This window comes from Procambarus clarkii, chromosome 89 (assembly GCF_040958095.1).
Source record: "Procambarus clarkii isolate CNS0578487 chromosome 89, FALCON_Pclarkii_2.0, whole genome shotgun sequence".
Classification (NCBI taxonomy): Eukaryota; Metazoa; Arthropoda; class Malacostraca; order Decapoda; family Cambaridae; genus Procambarus; species Procambarus clarkii.
The window spans coordinates 8792366-8813688 of NC_091238.1; the positions used below are offsets into that span (position 1 = coordinate 8792366).

The 21323-nt window shown below is 53.1% G+C and overlaps 2 protein-coding genes across 2 annotated transcripts; both read left to right on the forward strand.

The window, feature by feature from the left end:
- Positions 1 to 12323: 12323 nt before the first annotated feature.
- LOC138359116 (MAGE-like protein 2) lies at positions 12324 to 16658 on the forward strand. The gene is made up of 2 exons (XM_069317830.1): positions 12324 to 14353; positions 15827 to 16658. Exons 1-2 carry the CDS (start codon positions 12324 to 12326, stop codon positions 16656 to 16658), a joined length of 2862 nt encoding a protein of 953 aa, XP_069173931.1.
- A 552-nt stretch (positions 16659 to 17210) lies between these two features.
- On the forward strand, positions 17211 to 21049 carry LOC123773295 (magnetosome-associated protein MamJ-like). Its single transcript, XM_069317831.1, has 2 exons — positions 17211 to 17403; positions 20127 to 21049. Exons 1-2 carry the CDS (start codon positions 17211 to 17213, stop codon positions 21047 to 21049), a joined length of 1116 nt encoding a protein of 371 aa, XP_069173932.1.
- The last annotated feature ends 274 nt before the right edge of the window (positions 21050 to 21323 follow it).

A 21323-nucleotide genomic window follows, 5' to 3' on the forward strand; every position in this document is an offset into this window, starting at 1 on the left:
ATGTTCCCCTAACTCTTCTGTCTCCCAGTGATATGAGGTTTAATTCCCGTCGTCTCTCCTCGTAGCTCATACTCCTCAGTTCGGATACTAGTCTGGTGGCAAATCTTTGAACCTTTTCCAGTTTAGTCTTGTGCTTGACTAGATATGGACTCCTTGCTGGAGTCACATACTCCAGGATTGTTCTGACATATGTGGTATACAAAGTTTTGAAAGATTCCTTACACAAGTTTCCTAAAGGCCGTTCTAATGTTAGCCAACCTGGCATATGCCGCTGATGTTAGCCTCTTGATATGAGCTTCAGGGGACAGGTCTGGCGTGATATCAACCCCCAGACTTTTTTCTCTTTAACTCTTGAAAGTATTTCATCTCGCAGATGATACCTTGTATCTGGTCTCCTGCTCCTTACACCTATCTTGATTACATTTACTTGGGTTAAACTCTAACAACCATTTGTTCAACTATTCCTTGCAGCTTAGTCCAGGTCTTCTTGAAGCCTCAAGCTGTCCTTCCTCTGTCCTTAATCATTCTCATAATTTTGGCGTCGTCAGCAAACATTGAGAGTAATGAGTCTATACCCTCTGGGAGGTGATTTACATATCAGAAACAGGATAGGTCCGAGTAACAGAGCCCTGCTGGGACTCCCTCTGGTGACTTCACGCCAATCTGAAGTCTCACCCCTCACTAACTCTCTGCTTCCTATTGCTCTGGTACTCCCTTATCCACTGGATTACCCTACCAGTTACTCCTGCCTGTTTCTCCTGCTTGTGCATCAGCCTCTTATGAGGTACTCTGTCAAAGGCTTTCCGACAGTCCAAGAAAATGCAGTCCGCCCATCTTTCTCTCTTGCTAATATTTGTCACCTGATCGTAGAATTCTAGTTAAGCCTGTAAGGCAAGATTTACCCTCCCTGAACCCATGTTGATGGGTTGTCACGAAGTTTCTTCTCTCCAGATGTGTTACTAGGTTTTTCCTCGTGATCTTCTCCATCACCTTGCATGATATACAAGTTAAGGACACTGGCCTGTAGTTCAGTACCTCATGTCTGTCACCATTTTTGTATATTGGTACTACATTAGCTCTCTTCCATATTTCTGGTAGGTCGGTCCTATATTTCGTCGTTCAATTCCCGACTGACCAAGTGGTTGGACACCACTCCTCCCCCCCCCCGCCGTCCCATCCAAAAATCCTTATCCTGACCCTTTCCTAGTGTTATATAGTCGTAATAGCTTGGTGCTTTCCCCCTGATAGTTCCCTTCCCTTTCCCGTCTCCAGTGACCTACTATACACTATGGAGAGTGGCAAGCAAAGTGCTTCTGCACACTCTTTCAATACCCATGGTGAGATTCCGTCTGGACCAACAGCCAGACAGCCACGTCCAGATCTAGCAGGTGCCTCTTGACCTCATCTCTTGTAATTTGGAACCCTTCCAAGGCCGTCCTGGTTTACTGCCATCTCTCCTAGTGCAGTGACCTTACCTCGTTCTATTGTGAAGACCTGGAACTTCTTGTCGACTTCTTCACACACCTCTTTGTCATTCTGAGTACCTGTCCTCACCCGTTCTAAGTTTCATCACCTGTTCCTTCACTGTTTTTTTCCTTCTGATGTGACTGTGGAGTAGCTTTGGTTCGGTCTTGGCTTTATTAGCTATATTTTTTTCATAGTTTTTCTCGGCTTCTTCTCACACTAACATACTCGTTCCTGGTTCTCTGGTATCTCTCTCTACTGTCTGGTGTTCTGTTATTTCGGAAGTTCCTCCACGCCCTTTTGTTGAGTTCCTTTGCTTCCATACATGCCCAATTAAACGATGGATTCTTCTTTTGCTTCTTGGATTTTTCCTTTTGGGCCGAGATAAACCTGTTTACTGCCTCCTGACACATTTTGGTGAGATAGTCCATCATGTCTTCTACGGACTTAGTTCTGAGTTGTGTACCATGGTATATCCCTTGGGAATTTTCTCATCTCATAATTTTCCTTTCAGTACGCCAGCCCTTTGTTACTTGGTTCTTTTTTGGGGAAGATAAATCCTATCTCTACCAAGTACTCAAAGATCAATACACTATGATCACTCATTTCCAAAGGTGCTTCCAACCTAACTTCCCTTATATCCGACTCATTTAGGGTTAATATCAGATCAAGCATAGCTTGTTCATCCTCTCCTTTCATTCTTGTCCGCACCTTGATGTGTTGGCTTAGAAAGTTTCTTGTTGCCACGTCCAGCAGCTTAGCTCTCCCTTTGTCTGGTCCTGCATGTGGGTCTCTGTTCTCCCAATCTATCTTCCCATGGTTGAAGTCTCCCATCATTAGTAGTCTGGATCCGTTCCTGCTAGCCACAGAAGCTGCTCTCTCTATTATATTAATTGTGACCATATTGTTTCTATTATATTAATTGTGACCATATTGTTTCTGTCATATTCCTGTCTGGGTCTTCTGTCATTTGGTGGTGGGTTATATATATATGACTACTACTAACTATCTCAGCCACACGCTGACAGAGGTCTGTCAGCGTGTTGCTGAGACCCTCTGCCAGTGTGTATCTGGTGAGCGGAGGTGGGGTATTGGCCCATCGTGAAGACACGGTGTGTGTGGACTGGCCCATGTTGAGGATAGTGAACACGCCGGTGTTGGCCAGTAGGAGTGGACGACGTGTACCTGGAAAGTGGATTCACCATAATGAACACTGTCGATGTATTGTGTCGTGAGTGAAAGCGACACTTGTATATGAACTGACTACTTCTCCTATGAAGTATCGAACTCTGGCCAGCCAAGTGGCAGTCCAGCATGCTAACCAATACACCATCACCAGATTTTTAAAAGGACGGTGTACGGGGCGGCTAATCCGCCAACACTCCGTCGCCAAAGACGCCAGGTAAGGGTGAGAGATCAGACACGTTCTCTTCAGCGCAATCATATTAACTAGAGAAAACACGAGCCACAATGTACCGACGATTGCAATGAGGAGAACGTGTCTGATCTCTCACCCTAACCTGGCGTCTTTGGGGACGGAGTGTCCTGGATTACCCGCCCCGTGCACCGTCCTTTAATGGCCCAAGCTGGTCGTAACACCTCACCCCACCCCCCCCACACCTCATCACACCCTATCCCCCCCCCCACACACACCCCGATGACGACACAGTTATGCTATCAGAACAGCCTTCAGGAACCTGTGTAAGGAATCATTCAGAATCTTGTACACCACATATGTAAGACCAATCCTGGAGTATGCGGGCCCAACATGGAGCCCGTACCTTGTCAAGCTCAAGACAAAGCTGGAAAAAGTTCAGAAGTATGCCACTAAGCTAGTCCCAGAACTAAGAGGCATGAGTTACGAGGAAAGGCGGAGGGAACTGTACCTCACGTCGATGGAAGACAGGAGAGCTCGGGGAGAAATGATCACCACATACAAAATTCTCAGAGGAACTGACAGGGTAGATAAAGATAAACTGTTTAACACTGGTGGGACGCGAACAAGGGGACACAGGTGGAAACTGAGTACCCACATGAGCCACAGGGACGTTAGAAGGAATTTTTTCAGTGTCAGAGTAGTTAACAGGTGGAATGCATTAGGCAGTGATGTGGTGGAGGCTGACTCCATACACAGTTTCAAATGTAGATATGATAGAGCCCAGTAGGCTCAGGAACCTGTACACCAGCTGATTGACAGTTGAGAGGCGGGACCAAAGAGCCAGAGCTCAACTCCATAGTTCTACCAAATACAACTATGTGAGTACAGGTGGGGAGGAGGGGTGGTGTGGGCCACCTGACTCCTCCCCCCGTCCCCCCTCCTCCCGTCCTCACGATAACAACCCTACTAAAGTTTCCAGTTGCTGAAGATCACCACCACCACCATTATCACCATCACCTCCGCCACCACCACCATTATCACCATTATCTCCGCCACCACCACCATTATCACCATCACCTCCGCCACCACCACCATTATCACCATTATCTCCGCCACCACCACCATTATCACCACCACCACCACCACCACCATTATCATCACCACCACCATTATGACCAATTATTACTTAATATTGAGTAATAATTATTAATTAAATATATTATTATATTAATTATAATTGGTAATTATTACTCTTCTGCTGGGTCATGAAGGAAGCCGGCCTCGGGTGACAGAGGGCTGTGACGCTCTCTGTCTGGGACCCGAAGGTGCGGGACCGGGGCGTCCACCTCCCGGGGGTCGTGTGGCCCCACAGGCTCTGGTTCAGGAGGCTGGGTCGTTCTTGTCCTTGCTGGGGTGGTTCTTCTCCGGCCCCGAGTACGACGGTCTCCGGGGTCGTGCCCTGTCGTGCCGGGGCCTGCCCTGCCCCTGCCCCCTCCTGCCCTGCCCCTGCCTCTCCTGCCCTGCCCCTGCCTCTCCTGCCCTGCCCCTGCCTCCCCTGCCCTGCCCCTGCCTCCCCTACCCTGCCCCTGGCGGTACACATTGTCCCTACCGTTGTCACGGTCGACCGCCACCGCCCAGGAAATAGATGTCTCCGCGTCGGAATTACCTTTGGAGGCGACCACCCCGCTACGACCAACCCCCTCGCTACGACGACCACCCTTCTATGACGGCCAACCGGCTTCGATGGCCACTCTGCGACGACCACCCGACTATGACAACCACCCCCCTCGCTACGACGACCAGGAGGCTAGAGCGACCAGCAGGTTACGGCGACCACAGAACAAAAGTAAACAAAAGAGGCGGTGTTTGCTCTGGGACTGTGTCCCAGAGCAAACACCGGGGCACTGCCCACTCACAGGATGAGTGGGCAGCGTCACTCATCCTGTGAGTGAACACACCGCCATAGTGACAGTATTGGGCAGCGCCACTCATCCTGTGAGTGAACACACCACCATAGTGACAGTATTGGGCAGCGCCACTCATCCTGTGAGTGGACACACCACCATAGTGACAGTATTGGGCAGCGTCACTCATCCTGTGAGTGAACACACCACCATAGTGACAGTATTGAGCAGCGCCACTCATCCTGTGAGTGGTCACACCGCCATAGTGACAGTATTGGGCAGCGCCACTCATCCTGTGAGTGAACACACCACCATAGTGACAGTATTGAGCAGCACCACTCATCCTGTGAGTGAACACACCACCATAGTGATAGTATTGGGCAGCGCCACTCATCCTGTGAGTGAACACACCACCATAGTGACAGTATTGAGCAGCGCCACTCATCCTGTGAGTGGTCACACCGCCATAGTGACAGTATTGGGCAGCGCCACTCATCCTGTGAGTGAACACACCACCATAGTGACAGTATTGAGCAGCGCCACTCATCCTGTGAGTGGACACACCACCATAGTGATAGTATTGGGCAGCGCCACTCATCCTGTGAGTGAACACACCGCCATAGTGACAGTATTGGGCAGCGCCACTCATCCTGTGAGTGGACACACCGCCATAGTGACAGTATTGGGCAGCGCCACTCATCCTGTGAGTGGACACACCACCATAGTGACAGTATTGGGCAGCGCCACTCATCCTGTGAGTGGTCACACCACCATAGTGACAGTATTGGGCAACGCCACTCGTCCTGTGAGTGGACACACCACCATAGTGACAGTATTGGGCAGCACCACTCGTCCTGTGAGTGGACACACCGCCATAGTGACAGTATTGGGCAGCACCACTCATCCTGTGAGTGGTCACACCACCATAGTGACAGTATTGGGCAGCGCCACTCATCCTGTGAGTGGACACACCGCCATAGTGACAGTATTGGGCAGCACCACTCGTCCTGTGAGTGGACACACCGCCATAGTGACTGTATTGGGCAGCACCACTCGTCCTGTGAGTGGACACACCGCCATAGTGACAGTATTGGGCAGCACCACTCATCCTGTGAGTGGTCACACCACCATAGTGACAGTATTGGGCAGCGCCACTCATCCTGTGAGTGGACACACCGCCATAGTGACAGTATTGGGCAGCGCCACTCATCCTGTGAGTGGTCACACCACCATAGTGACAGTATTGGGCAGCGCCACTCATCCTGTGAGTGGTCACACCACCATAGTGACAGTATTGGGCAGCACCACTCATGATGATATATTGGACTTGTACCCTAGATTGACTATGTAATGTATGAATTATGCAATGCATGTATGTGATGTAGCTGTATAAGCTGAGCTTGTAAAAGCATCTTCAGTGGTCAAGTGCTTAATTACACACTAGTTTCTCTATGAGCTATCTCACCCTGATAGATTCTGAATTCTCACCCTGTAATTCTGAAATGTAAAATTACATTTCAGAATTACATTTCACCTTTGTAAATGCACATTAATGACACCATGTAAAAGACATCTCGAACAGTTTATGTAAGGCATACGTAAATCAGTGTATCTATGTATTTGTGTATGTAGGTTAGCTTAGCATTTTTAAAGTGCTATACAATCACTTTCTGTGGTTGATTGTTCAATAAATCCCTGAACTATATGTTTAACAAACCACTCACCCTGTCCATGGAGGACAGAAGAAAATGTATATATGCTGGTTAGCATTGTAAATATGTGGCCAAGTCTGTGGTATAAAATAATAATAATAATAATAATAATAAAATCTATGCTCATAACAACTCCGCTGCTCAACTGTTGTTTCCATTCCGAGTCTCCATGGATATTTGTATCCAAGACGGATTCTCGCTATTACTGATTCTCTCCCTCGTCCTCCTCCTCTTCGTCCATAATGATTGGGATTGCCAGCTGCAACCATGTTGTACCATCGTACAGATTCACTGGTTTGTGCTTCTATCCTCCTTTCCTCAGTTACCTTGTCACGGTGATGTTGCCTGACAATACCTCTAATTTGTAGCAGAGTCTTGGGTATGAAGTATTCAATATGGTCTCCTTCAGCGCCTTCAGCAGCCAGCACATCTGCTTGTTCATTCCCACATATTCCAACATGGGAGGGGAGCCCCAACATGGGAGGGGATCCACAGAAACTTGATGACTCTTCCCTGATTAGTAAATGCTCTCACAGCTCTCTTAATTTCAGCGACTATTGCAAGATTTTCTACCCGATTTTTACTTAGGCTTTATAGTGTTGCTTTTGAATCAGTGCAGATCACTGCGCCATTAGTGTTTCGTTCTAGTAATCTTAAATTAACGCCATAACAATGGCAGTTAGCTCTGCTTGCATTGAAGAGGCATAGTTTTCAATACGTGGTTTTTCTTCATTTCTGCGTTGAAAAGTATTATTCCTAATTACAGTGTATGTTGCACCAGCCCTGCCAATGCCAGGATTAGATGACCCGTCAGTGTAGATTTGATCTAGTTCATCTCCGACTTCTTTATAAATTTCCTTAAGATACTTGTGCCTCATTTCTTGTGGTATCATGTTGGACTTTTTCATTGCCATTTCATTGATGATCTTGCATGAGTCATCCTCCCAGGGAGGTGACCTCTCTACAGGCAGGAGCTCACGGGCTTGCTCAAGCAGGTGAAGCTCTTCCAGGTACCAGACTGATCTCTGATGCCATTTTCTGCTTCTCCTATTCCCTCACGTAAGTAGCACAGAACTCTGTTTTCTTGGCAATATCATTGTAATGGGCATCTCTGGCTATCTAAATTGCAAGCTTAGCATTCAGTTCCTTATTTCTGCTTTTAACACTGGGGAGGGACAACTCTCGTAGATTAGACGTTTTGGCAGTTCTTGGAACTCCAAGAATGATTGTCATTGCTTCATTCTGTATTCTTTCGAGCCTTTTCATATCGCTTTGGGAGTAGGTGCACAGAACTGGTGCGGCATAGTCTATGACGGAGCGCACATAGGCTGTGTACATCATTTTAAGCACGGCAATAGAGGCTCCATGTCCATTCCAGGTCATGGCTTTCAGTGCCCTGAGTCGACTTTTGCATGTTCCTATGAGTTGGTTGAGCTCCTCTTTCTTCCCCTTGTTAGAGCCGATAGTGACGCCAAGGTGCCGATAGTGGTCAACCCATTCAAGTGTTACACCATTAATTTGTAGTTCATCATTTTCTCCCCGCTTGTGATGAGAGTATGCCTGTCGTCTTGCTTGTGGAGAGAGTGAAACCGAGCTCAATACATTTCCTTCCAAGGAGTTCAATGGACTGTTTAATTTTTCCCAAAGATGGGGCTTGTATTAGGACATCATCAACATACCTCACATGTTGCGTCCCTTCCGGAAAATCAATATTTGCAATGGTGTTCATAAGTACATTGAATAGTACTAGGCTATGGGCCACCAGCTGTGGGAGCGGAGCGTCTCATCTTGGGCCACCAGCTGTGGGAGCGGGGCGTCTCATCTTGGGCCACCAGCTGTGGGAGCGGGGCGTCTCATCTTGGGCCACCAGCTGTGGGAGCGGGGCGTCTCATCTTGGGCCACCAGCTGTGGGAGCGGGGCGTCTCATCTTGGGCCACCAGCTGTGGGAGCGGGGCGTCTCATCTTGGGCCACCAGCTGTGGGAGCGGGGCGTCTCATCTTGGGCCACCAGCTGTGGGAGCGGGGCGTCTCATCTTGGGCCACCAGCTGTGGGAGCGGGGCGTCTCATCTTGGGCCACCAGCTGTGGGAGCGGGGCGTCTCATCTTGGGCCACCAGCTGTGGGAGCGGGGCGTCTCATCTTGGGCCACCAGCTGTGGGAGCGGGGCGTCTCATCTTGGGCCACCAGCTGTGGGAGCGGGGCGTCTCATCTTGGGCCACCAGCTGTGGGAGCGGGGCGTCTCATCTTGGGCCACCAGCTGTGGGAACGGAGCGTCTCATCTTGGGCCACCAGCCGTGGGAGCGGGGCGTCTCATCTTGGGCCACCAGCTGTGGGAGCGGGGCGTCTCATCTTGGAGCAATCTTTCAAACATTGGGTCCTCTAACATTTCGATGGTGTTCCACACCCTGATGGCTTGGTGCTGCAGTCTGATGTTTAGTGGCTGTATGTTCAGGAGTTCGTGGAGCTCCTGGATTGTCTGATCATATGGTGGACGGTGTTTTGCTGCTCTCCTAAGCGCCTTATTTTGTACTGCTTGCAGTTTCTGCATGTTAGTTTTCTTTATGGTGTGTAGTGGTACTGGGGGATATTCTAGATGCGGCCGAACTAGAGCCTTATATAGGTGGATCTGAATGTTAGTACCGAGGCTTCGGAATCTTGTCAGTTTTCCTAATGCTGCTTTGGCTTTGTTTAGTCGGTCCCTTACATGAATTTGTATCCCTGTTCTATTTATCATAAGTCCCAGTATTCTGCCTACCTCCGCATATTGGATTGGATGGTTGCCAAGGATGATGGGGTCCGGGTTTCTTTTCGCAATGTGTATTATCTGAAACTTTTGTTTGTTGATGCTAATTTTCCATTGCTTCTCAAAGTTGTTTATGAGTTCAATTGCCGCCTTGGTGTTGTCGGCTAGTAGCGGCTTTGATGGTCCCGGTTGGCATATTATTTGGGTGACATCGTCAGCGTATGTGATGTATTCTCAATGTTGAATCCCAGGCTGTCACCTGCAGCCCCCGACATCCAGGACCAGGAAGGCTGGGTCTGCCCACCATGGACAGGACCAGGAGGGGAAGTCAGCCCCCCACCAGTCCCCACACAGCCAGAACCAGGAAGAGTAGCCCCCCTACACCCCCCCAACAGCCAGGAGGGGGAGGCAGTGTCTGCCTGTCACCACGACAACAACGGCTACTTTATCACCCCACAAATGTTTGGACAATACCCTGAGGTGGATATATGTAGCGGAATGTATTGTGTATACATACATGTGTATGTGTTGTTTGTTGCGTTGTTTGATGTCTTGTTGTGTTGTATGTTGTCTTGTGTTGTGTATGCAACACTATATATATATATATATATATATATATATATATATATATATATATATATATATATATATATGTATATATATATATATATATATATATATATATATATATATATATATATATATATGTCGTACCTAGTAGCCAGAACGCACTTCTCGGCCTACTATGCAAGGCCCGATTTGCCTAATAAGCCAAGTTTTAATGAATTAATTGTTTTTCGACTACCTAACCTACCTAACCTAACCTAACCTAACTTTTTCGGCTACCTAACCTAACCTAACCTATAAAGATAGGTTAGGTTAGGTTAGGTAGGGTTTCTTAGGTTCGGTCATATATCTACCTTAATTTTAACTCCAATAAAAAAAAATTGACCTCATACATAATGAAATGAGTAGCTTTATCATTTCATAAGAAAAAAATTAGAGAAAATATATTAATTCAGGAAAACTTGGCTTATTAGGCCAATTGGGCCCTGCATAGTAGGCTGAGAAGTGCGTTCTGGCTACTAGGTACGACATATATATATATATATATATATATATATGTCGTACCTAGTAGCCAGAACTCACTTTTTGGCCTACTATTCAAGGCCCGATTTGCCTTATAAGCCAAGTTTTCCTGAATTAATATATTTTTTCTAATTTTTTTCTTATGAAATGATAAAGCTACCCATTTCATTACGTATGAGGTCAATTTTTTTTTATTGGAGTTAAAATTAACGTAGATATATGACCAAACCTAACCAACCCTACCTAACCTAACCTAACCTATCTTTATAGGTAAGGTTTGGTTAGGTAGCCGAAAAAGTTAGGTTAGGTTAGGTTAGGTAGGTTAGGTAGTCGAAAAACAATTAATTCCTGAAAACTTGGCTTATTAGGCAAATCGGGCCTTGCATAGTAGGCTGAGAAGTGCGTTCTGGCTACTAGGTACGACATATATATATATATATATATATATATATATATATATATATATATATTACATAATATTTCTATGGGGCACAACAACGGCTCAGTGTAATTGAGGTTACAGTGACCATGCTACAGTGAGAACAGTTACAGTGACCATGCTACAGTGTAAACAGTTACAGTGACCATGCTACAGTGTGAACAGTTACAGTGACCATGCTACAGTGTGAACAGTTACAGTGACCAAGCTACAGTGTCAACAGTTACAGTGACCATGCTACAGTGTAAACAGTTACAGTGACCATGCTACAGTGTAAACAGTTACAGTGACCATGCTACAGTGTGAACAGTTACAGTGACCATGCTACAGTGTGAACAGTTACAGTGACCATGCTACAGTGTCAACAGTTACAGTGACCATGCTACAGTGTAAACAGTTACAGTGACCATGCTACAGTGTGAACAGTTACAGTGACCATGCTACAGTGAGAACAGTTACAGTGACCATGCTACAGTGTGAACAGTTACAGTGACCATGCTACAGTGTAAACAGTTACAGTGACCATGCTACAGTGTGAACAGTTACAGTGACCATGCTACAGTGTGAACAGTTACAGTGACCATGCTACAGTGTCAACAGTTACAGTGACCATGCTACAGTGTAAACAGTTACAGTGACCATGCTACAGTGTGAACAGTTACAGTGACCATGCTACAGTGAGAACAGTTACAGTGACCATGCTACAGTGTAAACAGTTACAGTGACCATGCTACAGTGTGAACAGTTACAGTGACCATCCTACAGTGAGAACAGTTACAGTGACCATGCTACAGTGTGAACAGTTACAGTGACCATGCTACAGTGAGAACAGTTACAGTGACCATGCTACAGTGTGAACAGTTACAGTGACCATGCTACAGTGTAAACAGTTACAGTGACCATGCTACAGTGAGAACAGTTACAGTGACCATGCTACTGTGTAAACAGTTACAGTGACCATGCTACAGTGTAAACAGTTACAGTGACCATGCTACAGTGTGAACAGTTACAGTGACCATGTTACAGTGAGAACAGTTACAGTGATTGTTTACACTTGCCACCACTCGCCAGTTTGCCACATGAAATATCTAACAAAATCAATCAGGCTGTTGGTGTTGGGATGACCACTTATGGCTGCGTTAATATTCCCACCCCAGGATACTCACCCCCGTCCTCCTATGGTTCCTCCAACGTCAACATATTGTCGTACTAAAGTGCCCTCTCCTAACCTACCAGAAGACCCAAAACAGAAAACGGGACAGTTTCGCGAGCTGCTACCATTACGACAGTGTTCGGCCTTGGGCAGAGTGTACGTCAAAATGCGACGTGCTATTAGGAGAAGAGGTTGTGGTGTGCTCTCTCCAGGTGTCCCCTCCCCTGCTCTGTCACCCCCCCCCTTCCCTGGTGGTGGTGTGCAGGGGGGGGGGGGAGGGGGTGATTGTGGTACAGGGGGGGGGGAGGGAGGGAGGGGGTGATGGTGTAATTTACCATGATGTACACAGCACATGTGCCCTCCGTTAAGGACTGCACCCCACCAGTACTACGCTTGTACTCCCACAGCGACACTAAGGGCTTGAAAGCCTACACAGTGAAGCCATGACAATCATTCTAGGAGTCTCCAAGACTGTGAGAACCTGGAAGGTAGAGAAGGTCCTGTCTCACTGGCGCAGAGTGCTGAACCTGGGGCCATGGACCTCCCCACGGGACCATGGACCTCCCCACGGGACCATGGACCTCCCCACGGGGTCGTGGACCTCCCCACGGGACCATGGACCTCCCCACGGGACCATGGACCTCCCCACGGGACCATGGACCTCCCCACGGGACCATGGACCTCCCCACGGGGCCATGGACCTCCCCACGGGGCCATGGACCTCCCCACGGGGCCATGGACCTCCCCACGGGGCCATGGACCTCCCCACGGGACCATGGACCTCCCCACGGGGCCATGGACCTCCCCACGGGGCCATGGACGTCCCCACGGGACCATGGACCTCCCCACGGGGCCATGGACCTCCCCACGGGGCCATGGACCTCCCCACGGGGCCATGGACCTCCCCACGGGACCATGGACCTCCCCACGGGGCCATGGACCTCCCCACGGGGCCATGGACCTCCCCACGGGGCCATGGACCTCCCCACGGGACCATGGACCTCCCCACGGGGCCATGGACCTCCCCACGGGGCCATGGACCTCCCCACGGGGCCATGGACCTCCCCACGGGACCATGGACCTCCCCACGGGGCCATGGACCTCCCCACGGGGCCATGGACCTCCCCACGGGGCCATGGACCTCCCCACGGGGCCATGGACCTCCCCACGGGGCCATGGACCTCCCCACGGGACCATGGACCTCCCCACGGGGCCATGGACCTCCCCACGGGGCCATGGACCTCCCCACGGGGCCATGGACCTCCCCACGGGACCATGGACCTCCCCACGGGGCCATGGACCTCCCCACGGGGCCATGGACCTCCCCACGGGGCCATGGACCTCCCCACGGGACCATGGACCTCCCCACGGGGCCATGGACCTCCCCACGGGGCCATGGACCTCCCCACGGGGCCATGGACCTCCCCACGGGACCATGGACCTCCCCACGGGGCCATGGACCTCCCCACGGGGCCATGGACCTCCCCACGGGGCCATGGACCTCCCCACGGGACCATGGACCTCCCCACGGGGCCATGGACCTCCCCACGGGGCCATGGACCTCCCCACGGGGCCATGGACCTCCCCACGGGACCATGGACCTCCCCACGGGGCCATGGACCTCCCCACGGGGCCATGGACCTCCCCACGGGGCCATGGACCTCCCCACGGGACCATGGACCTCCCCACGGGGCCATGGACCTCCCCACGGGACCATGGACCTCCCCACGGGGCCATGGACCTCCCCACGGGGACCATGGACCTCCCCACGGGGCCATGGACCTCCCCACGGGACCATGGACCTCCCCACGGGGCCATGGACCTCCCCACGGGACCATGGACCTCCCCACGGGGCCATGGACCTCCCCACGGGGCCATGGACCTCCCCACGGGACCATGGACCTCCCCACGGGGCCATGGACCTCCCCACGGGGCCATGGACCTCCCCACGGGGCCATGGACCTCCCCACGGGACCATGGACCTCCCCACGGGGCCATGGACCTCCCCACGGGACCATGGACCTCCCCACGGGGCCATGGACCTCCCCACGGGGCCATGGACCTCCCCACGGGGCCATGGACCTCCCCACGGGACCATGGACCTCCCCACGGGGCCATGGACCTCCCCACGGGGCCATGGACCTCCCCACGGGGCCATGGACCTCCCCACGGGGCCATGGACCTCCCCACGGGACCATGGACCTCCCCACGGGGCCATGGACCTCCCCACGGGGCCATGGACCTCCCCACGGGACCATGGACCTCCCCACGGGGCCATGGACCTCCCCACGGGACCATGGACCTCCCCACGGGGCCATGGACCTCCCCACGGGGCCATGGACCTCCCCACGGGGCCATGGACCTCCCCACGGGACCATGGACCTCCCCACGGGGCCATGGACCTCCCCACGGGACCATGGACCTCCCCACGGGACCATGGACCTCCCCACGGGGCCATGGACCTCCCCACGGGGCCATGGACCTCCCCACGGGACCATGGACCTCCCCACGGGACCATGGACCCCCCCACGAGACCATGGACCCCCCCACGGGGCCATGGACCTCCCCACGGGGCCATGGACCTCCCCAAGGGACCATGGACCCCCCCACGGGACCATGGACCCCCCCACGGGGCCATGGACCTCCCCACGGGGCCATGGACCCCCCCACGGGACCATGGACCCCCCCACGGGGCCATGGACCTCCCCACGGGGCCATGGACCCCCCCACGGGACCATGGACCCCCCCACGGGACCATGGACCCCCCCACGGGGCCATGGACCTCCCCACGGGACCATGGACCTCCCCTACGGGACCATGGACCTCCCCACGGGGCCATGGACCTCCCCACGGGGCCATGGACCTCCCCACGGGACCATGGACCTCCCCACGGGACCATGGACCCCCCCACGGGACCATGGACCCCCCCACGGGGCCATGGACCTCCCCACGGGGCCATGGACCTCCCCACGGGGCCATGGACCTCCCCACGGGACCATGGACCTCCCCACGGGGCCATGGACCTCCCCACGGGACCATGGACCTCCCCACGGGACCATGGACCTCCCCACGGGACCATGGACCCCCCCACGGGGCCATGGACCTCCCCACGGGACCATGGACCCCCCCACGGGACCATGGACCTCCCCACGGGGCCATGGACCTCCCCACGGGACCATGGACCTCCCCACGGGACCATGGACCTCCCCACGGGACCATGGACCCCCCCACGGGACCATGGACCCCCCCACGGGGCCATGGACCTCCCCACGGGACCATGGACCTCCCCACGGGACCATGGACCTCCCCACGGGACCATGGACCTCCCCACGGGACCATGGACCTCCCCACGGGACCATGGACCTCCCCACGGGGCCATGGACCTCCCCACGGGACCATGGACCTCCCCACGGGACCATGGACCTCCCCACGGGACCATGGACCTCCCCACGGGACCATGGACCCCCCCACGGGACCATGGACCCCCCCACGGGACCATGGACCTCCCCACGGGTACATATGTGGCTCAGTAGGTCAGTGAAAGTGAAATAAAACTTTAACATATATATATTCACAGTATCCTTATGTTAAATATTCTAGTCAATATGTGCCAGATGTGCTTATACGCAATTTGTTTAAGGAGGAGATCCTTAACTTTCACCAGATTGTCCAAGCGGTCTGTCACTGGGGAGTAGAAGAACCCCCAGCACCCCATCAACCAGGTATCACCCAGGTATCAACCAGGTATCAACCAGGTATCACCCAGGTATCACCCAGGTATCACCCAGGTATCACCCAGGTATCGACTCAAAAGGTTGAGATTCACCGGGGTTCAGTGTTAAAAGCAGAGTTATGGAACCGAATGCAACGCTCGCCATTAAGATAATCAGAGACGCTGCTACAGTGATATTGCCAAGAAACAAGCTAAGATGTCTTCAAATTACAGGAGGAAGCAGGAAGCACAGAGCGTGGCCAGAGATGAGAGGCACCTGGTTGGGGCAGCCCGGCCCGCCTGGAGGCACCTCACCTCCGTGGCAGCAGCAGGAGGACCCGGGTACCGCTCAAGTCCTCACCTCCGTGGCAGCAGCAGGAGGACCCAGGTACCGCTCAAGTCCTCACCTCCCTGGCAACAGCAGGAGGACCCAGGTAACGCTCAAGTCCTCACCTCCGTGGCAGCAGCAGGAGGACCCAGGTACCGCTCAAGTCCTCACCTCCGTGGCAGCAGCAGGAGGACCCAGGTACCGCTCAAGTCCTCACCTCCGTGGCAGCAGCAGGAGGACCCAGGTAACGCTCAAGTCCTCACCTCCGTGGCAGCAGCAGGAGGACCCAGGTACCGCTCAAGTCCTCACCTCCGTGGCAGCAGCAGGAGGACCCAGGTACCGCTCAAGTCCTCACCTCCCTGGCAACAGCAGGAGGACCCAGGTAACGCTCAAGTCCTCACCTCCGTGGCAGCAGCAGGAGGACCCAGGTACCGCTCAAGTCCTCACCTCCCTGGCAGCAGCAGGAGGACCCAGGTACCGCTCAAGTCCTCACCTCCCTGGCAGCAGCAGGAGGACCCGGGTACCGCTCAAGTCCTCACCTCCGTGGCAGCAGCAGGAGGACCCAGGTACCGCTCAAGTCCTCACCTCCCTGGCAGCAGCAGGAGGACCCAGGTACCGCTCAAGTCCTCACCTCCCTGGCAGCAGCAGGAGGACCCGGGTACCGCTCAAGTCCTCACCTCCGTGGCAGCAGCAGGACCCAGGTACCGCTCAAGTCCAACACGGTACCACCAGAAATGAGCCATAAGTATTCAAAGAAATTTATATAGAAGCCGGAAACGAATTAGATCACATGTACAGTGATGATGGGTCAAGTAATATTACCCCTGCCAGGGATGGGGCAGCAGACACTGTAATTAGGAATAGTCTTTCAATACGGAGCCGGTCGGCCGAGCGGACAGCACGCTGGACTTGTGATCCTGTGGTCCTGGGTTCGATCCCAGGCGCCGGCGAGAAACAATGGGCAGAGTTTCTTTCACCCTATGCCCCCTGTTACCTAGCAGTAAAATAGGTACCTGGGTGTTAGTCAGCTGTCACGGGCTGCTTCCTGGGGGTGGAGGCCTGGTCGAGGACCGGGCCGCGGGGACACTAAAAAGCCGCGAAATCATCTCAAGATAACTCAAGATAACGGAAATGAAGAAAAAGCACGTATTGAGAAGAATGCCTCCTCACCGCAGCAGAGCTAACTGCCAGTTTTAAAGCATTAAGATTACTTGAAAGAAACATCTTTAGTGCCTTGTTTCAAAAGCAGCAGTACAAAGCCTTAGGAAAAAACAATCAGAAACCCTCGCAATGGTTGCTGAAATCAAGAGAGCTGTGAGAGTACTAACCAATCAGGGAAGAGTGATCAAGTTCCTGTGGATCTCCTCTCACGTTCAAATCTGTGGGAATGAACGAGCAGATGTGCTGGCTGCCGAGGACGCTGAAGGAGGCCACACATCATACCACAAGCTGCAGGTACCAACAGACAACATCCCGTCACAAGGTAACTGATGAAAAGGAACAAATCAGTGAATCTATAAGGTGGCACAATGTAGTTATAGCTGGCCAACCAGGTCATTATGGACGAAGAGGAGGCGGCCGCGGGGGAGAATCAATAAGAACAAGAATCCGTCTTGGATACTAATATCCATGGAGACTCTGGATGGAAACAACAGTTGAGCAGCGGAAGTTGCAGAATCTGTGATGAGTGACTGGACACCGCCTTGACCACTATCTCAGAGAATGTGAACACCTGAGAGACATTAGAAATATGTGTAGAATAATAAACCCCACACTGAGTTAGGAAAACACTGTTTGCCAAATATAGATACTGTTCTTAAAAATATTCTCCATTTTGAACAGCAAGATAACGTAAGTTTAGGAGCTGGTAAATATTAATCTTGTTTGATAAGGAGATCATTTGAGACAGTTAAGCAACTCCTAGCTGTATTCACCTAATTCTCCTTGTGGGGTTGAGCTCTTCTCTTTCGGCCCGCCTCTCAACTGTCAATCATTCAACTGTTACTAATTTCTTTTCCACACAAACACACACACACACACACACACACACACACGCACACACACACACACACGCACACACACACACACACACACACACACACACCCAGGAAGCAATACGTAATAGCTGTCTAACTCCCAGGTACCTATTTACTGCTAGGTAACAGCAGTAAATAGTGCATCCCTGTTGTACATCAGGGGGGAAATAAACTGCCCATTTTGTTTCTGCCATCCCCGGGGATCGAACCCGGATCCCTAGGATTACGAGTCCAGAGCGCTATCCACATAGCTATCAGACCCCAGGCCTATCAGGCCTCCTATTAGTCCCAGCTGTGTCTGGGTACAAGTGACAGGATGAACAACCCAGCGGGTTTTCTTTCTATTGGGGAGTGTTGTACATGTTGCTATAGTGGTGTGTCCACTCACAGGATGATTGGCGCTGCCCAATACTGTCACTATGGCGGTGTGTCCACTCACAGGATGATTGGCGCTGCCCAATACTGTCACTATGGCGGTGTGTTCACTCACAGGATGAGTGACGCTGCCCAATAAACTCGTCCCTCGAGGCTAAACTTAAAATGTGGAATAGAGGAGTGGTTGGTGGTGCATGGGAGAGTGGAGGAAGGGGCAGGCTGGCCCGGGAGAGCATGACCAGGCAGTCAGACCCCCACAGAGCAGCCGTGCCCAGTGACAAAGAACATGGGCGGCGGGCATGTAGCAATTCGTGTCCAACACCGCCACTGACACCCGATGCTGGCGGGGCGCTGCCTTCCTCCCTCACAGCCGCCATTACTGCCTCCTGCCTCGCCAGCCCTCACTATCCTCCTTCCATCCCGGTCAGGAGGCTAGGAAGTCACCCCCAGAGGAATCCTGGGGTGACTGGCCCAGTTAGCGGGGACCGTCGGTGCTTTTCAACCTCATTGGCGGTTCCTCAAGGTCTATGGCGCGGCTAAGACTTATGGGGACGACTGCCCACACCTCTGGGCATTACACGCAGTCAAAAGGCTAATAAATTTGTTTTCAGACTTGGACACAATACAAGTCTCCTCCAGGGTGCGCTGTTTGCAAGCTGTGAGCTGGCGCGCTTTCTTTGGACGGGAAATGACGTATGTATACAACTCGTCCGATTCTAGTTTCATTGACTAGACAGTAAGTATTTGAGGTTTACAATAGGACGGTAAACTTCCTGCCACAGCTTGGTGAGAGCGAGCCCGCGGCGCGCTCACCCTCCTTGACACTCGGCCAGTGGTGACCAGGCAATAATTACTATCCTAGTTATCCAGAAAGCATCTGTACCTAATGGTGAATGAAGCCGAGTCTTACGAGCTAAGGCGACGTATCGGATCAGACAAAAGCGCGGGAAAGTGGTTGGTGGCGAGAGATTAATGGCGGCATCGTCAATACCATCTAATGGCGGCGACAGCTGCGTTCGGATCTCCAACATGCGCCATCAAGAAACTTAAAACGAGTGATTTTTAATATTATTTTTAAATACAATTTGATTTTAAACATGCTAACAGTTTACGACTGAAGGTCTAACCATTCCAGAGTTCTGCAAGTGGGAAAGGGAGACCCTAATGTGTTGAGTGGCCGAGGGATGGAAGCCAAGACTGAAGGGATGCGGAGGCAGGGAAGGTAACATCTCCATCGCTGGCTGCGGGGGGCGGCCACGTCTGGATGCTTGTCCTAACCTAAGTTTTCACAGCTCGACCAACACATTTTCATAAACGTTCAGCGTGATTTATCCTATTATCTGCTACCCATTGAAGGCGGCTCTGATGAGGCGCGGCGCACAACCTTCTTAATTTGACCCCGTTACTACGAAGGGGTCCCCGTGAAGGCAGGACCCGGGAGTGACGTCCCCGTGAAGGCAGGACCCGGGAGTGACGTCCCCGTGAAGGCAGGACCCGGGAGTGACGTCCCCGTGAAGGCAGGACCCGGGAGTGACGTCCCCGTGAAGGCAGGACCCGGGAGTGACGTCCCCGTGAAGGCAGGACCCGGGAGTGACGTCCCCGTGAAGGCAGGACAAAAGAAAGTGACGTCCCCGTGAAGGCAGGACCCGGGAGGTGACGTCCCCGTGAAGGCAGGACCCGGGAGGGACGTCCCCGTGAAGGCAGGACCCGGGAGGGACGTCCCCGTGAAGGCAGGACCCGGGAGTGACGTCCCCGTGAAGGCAGGACCCGGGAGTGACTGTCCCCGTGAAGGCAGGACGCGGGAGTGACGTCCCCGTGAAGGCAGGACCCGGGAGTGACGTCCCCGTGAAGGCAGGACCCGGGAGTGACGTCCCCGTGAAGGCAGAACCCGAGAGTGAGGTCCCCGTGAAGGCAGAACCTGAGAGTGAGGTCCCCGTGAAGGCAGGACCCGGGAGTGACGTCCCCGTGAAGGCAGGACCCGGGAGTGACGTCCCCGTGAAGGCAGAACCCGAGAGTGAGGTCCCCGTGAAGGCAGAACCTGAGAGTGAGGTCCCCGTGAAGGCAGGACCCGGGAGTGACGTCCCCGTGAAGGCAGGACCCGGGAGTGACGTCCCCGTGAAGGCAGGACCCGGGAGTGACGTCCCCGTGAAGGCAGAACCCGAGAGTGAGGTCCCCGTGAAGGCAGAACCTGAGAGTGAGGTCCCCGTGAAGGCAGGACCCGGGAGTGACGTCCCCGTGAAGGCAGGACCCGGGAGTGACGTCCCCGTGAAGGCAGGACCCGGGAGCGACGTCCCCGTGAAGGCAGAACCCGAGAGTGAGGTCCCCGTGAAGGCAGAACCTGAGAATGAGGTCCCCGTGAAGGCAGGACCCGGGAGTGACGTCCCCGTGAAGGCAGGACCCGGGAGTGACGTCCCCGTGAAGGCAGAACCCGAGAGTGAGGTCCCCGTGAAGGCAGAACCTGAGAGTGAGGTCCCCGTGAAGGCAGGACCCGGGAGTGACGTCCCCGTGAAGGCAGGACCCGGGAGTGACGTCCCCGTGAAGGCAGGACCCGGGAGTGACGTCCCCGTGAAGGCAGGACCCGGGAGTGACGTCCCCGTGAAGGCAGGACCACACCACTGCCACACCTACAGGACACCACTACCCCAGCCACACCTACCCCAGCCACACCTACAGGCCACACCTACCCTAGCCACACCTACAGGTCACACCTACCCCTAGCGACACCTACAGGTCACACCTACCCCAGCCACACCTACCCTAGCCACACCTACCCTAGCCACACCTACTCTAGCCACACCTCCAGGTCACACCTACAGGCCACACCTACCCCAGCCACACCTCCCAGCACCAACAAAGACCCCATAAAGAGTAGTGTGAGGGGCAGCAGGAGGAGGCAGGCACACCTCTGGTATATGGCAGCGGTCCAGGTCTTGTGGATAATGTAATTAATATGATTTGCTGTAAATCACGGGATTAGCGCCGCTGTAAGTCG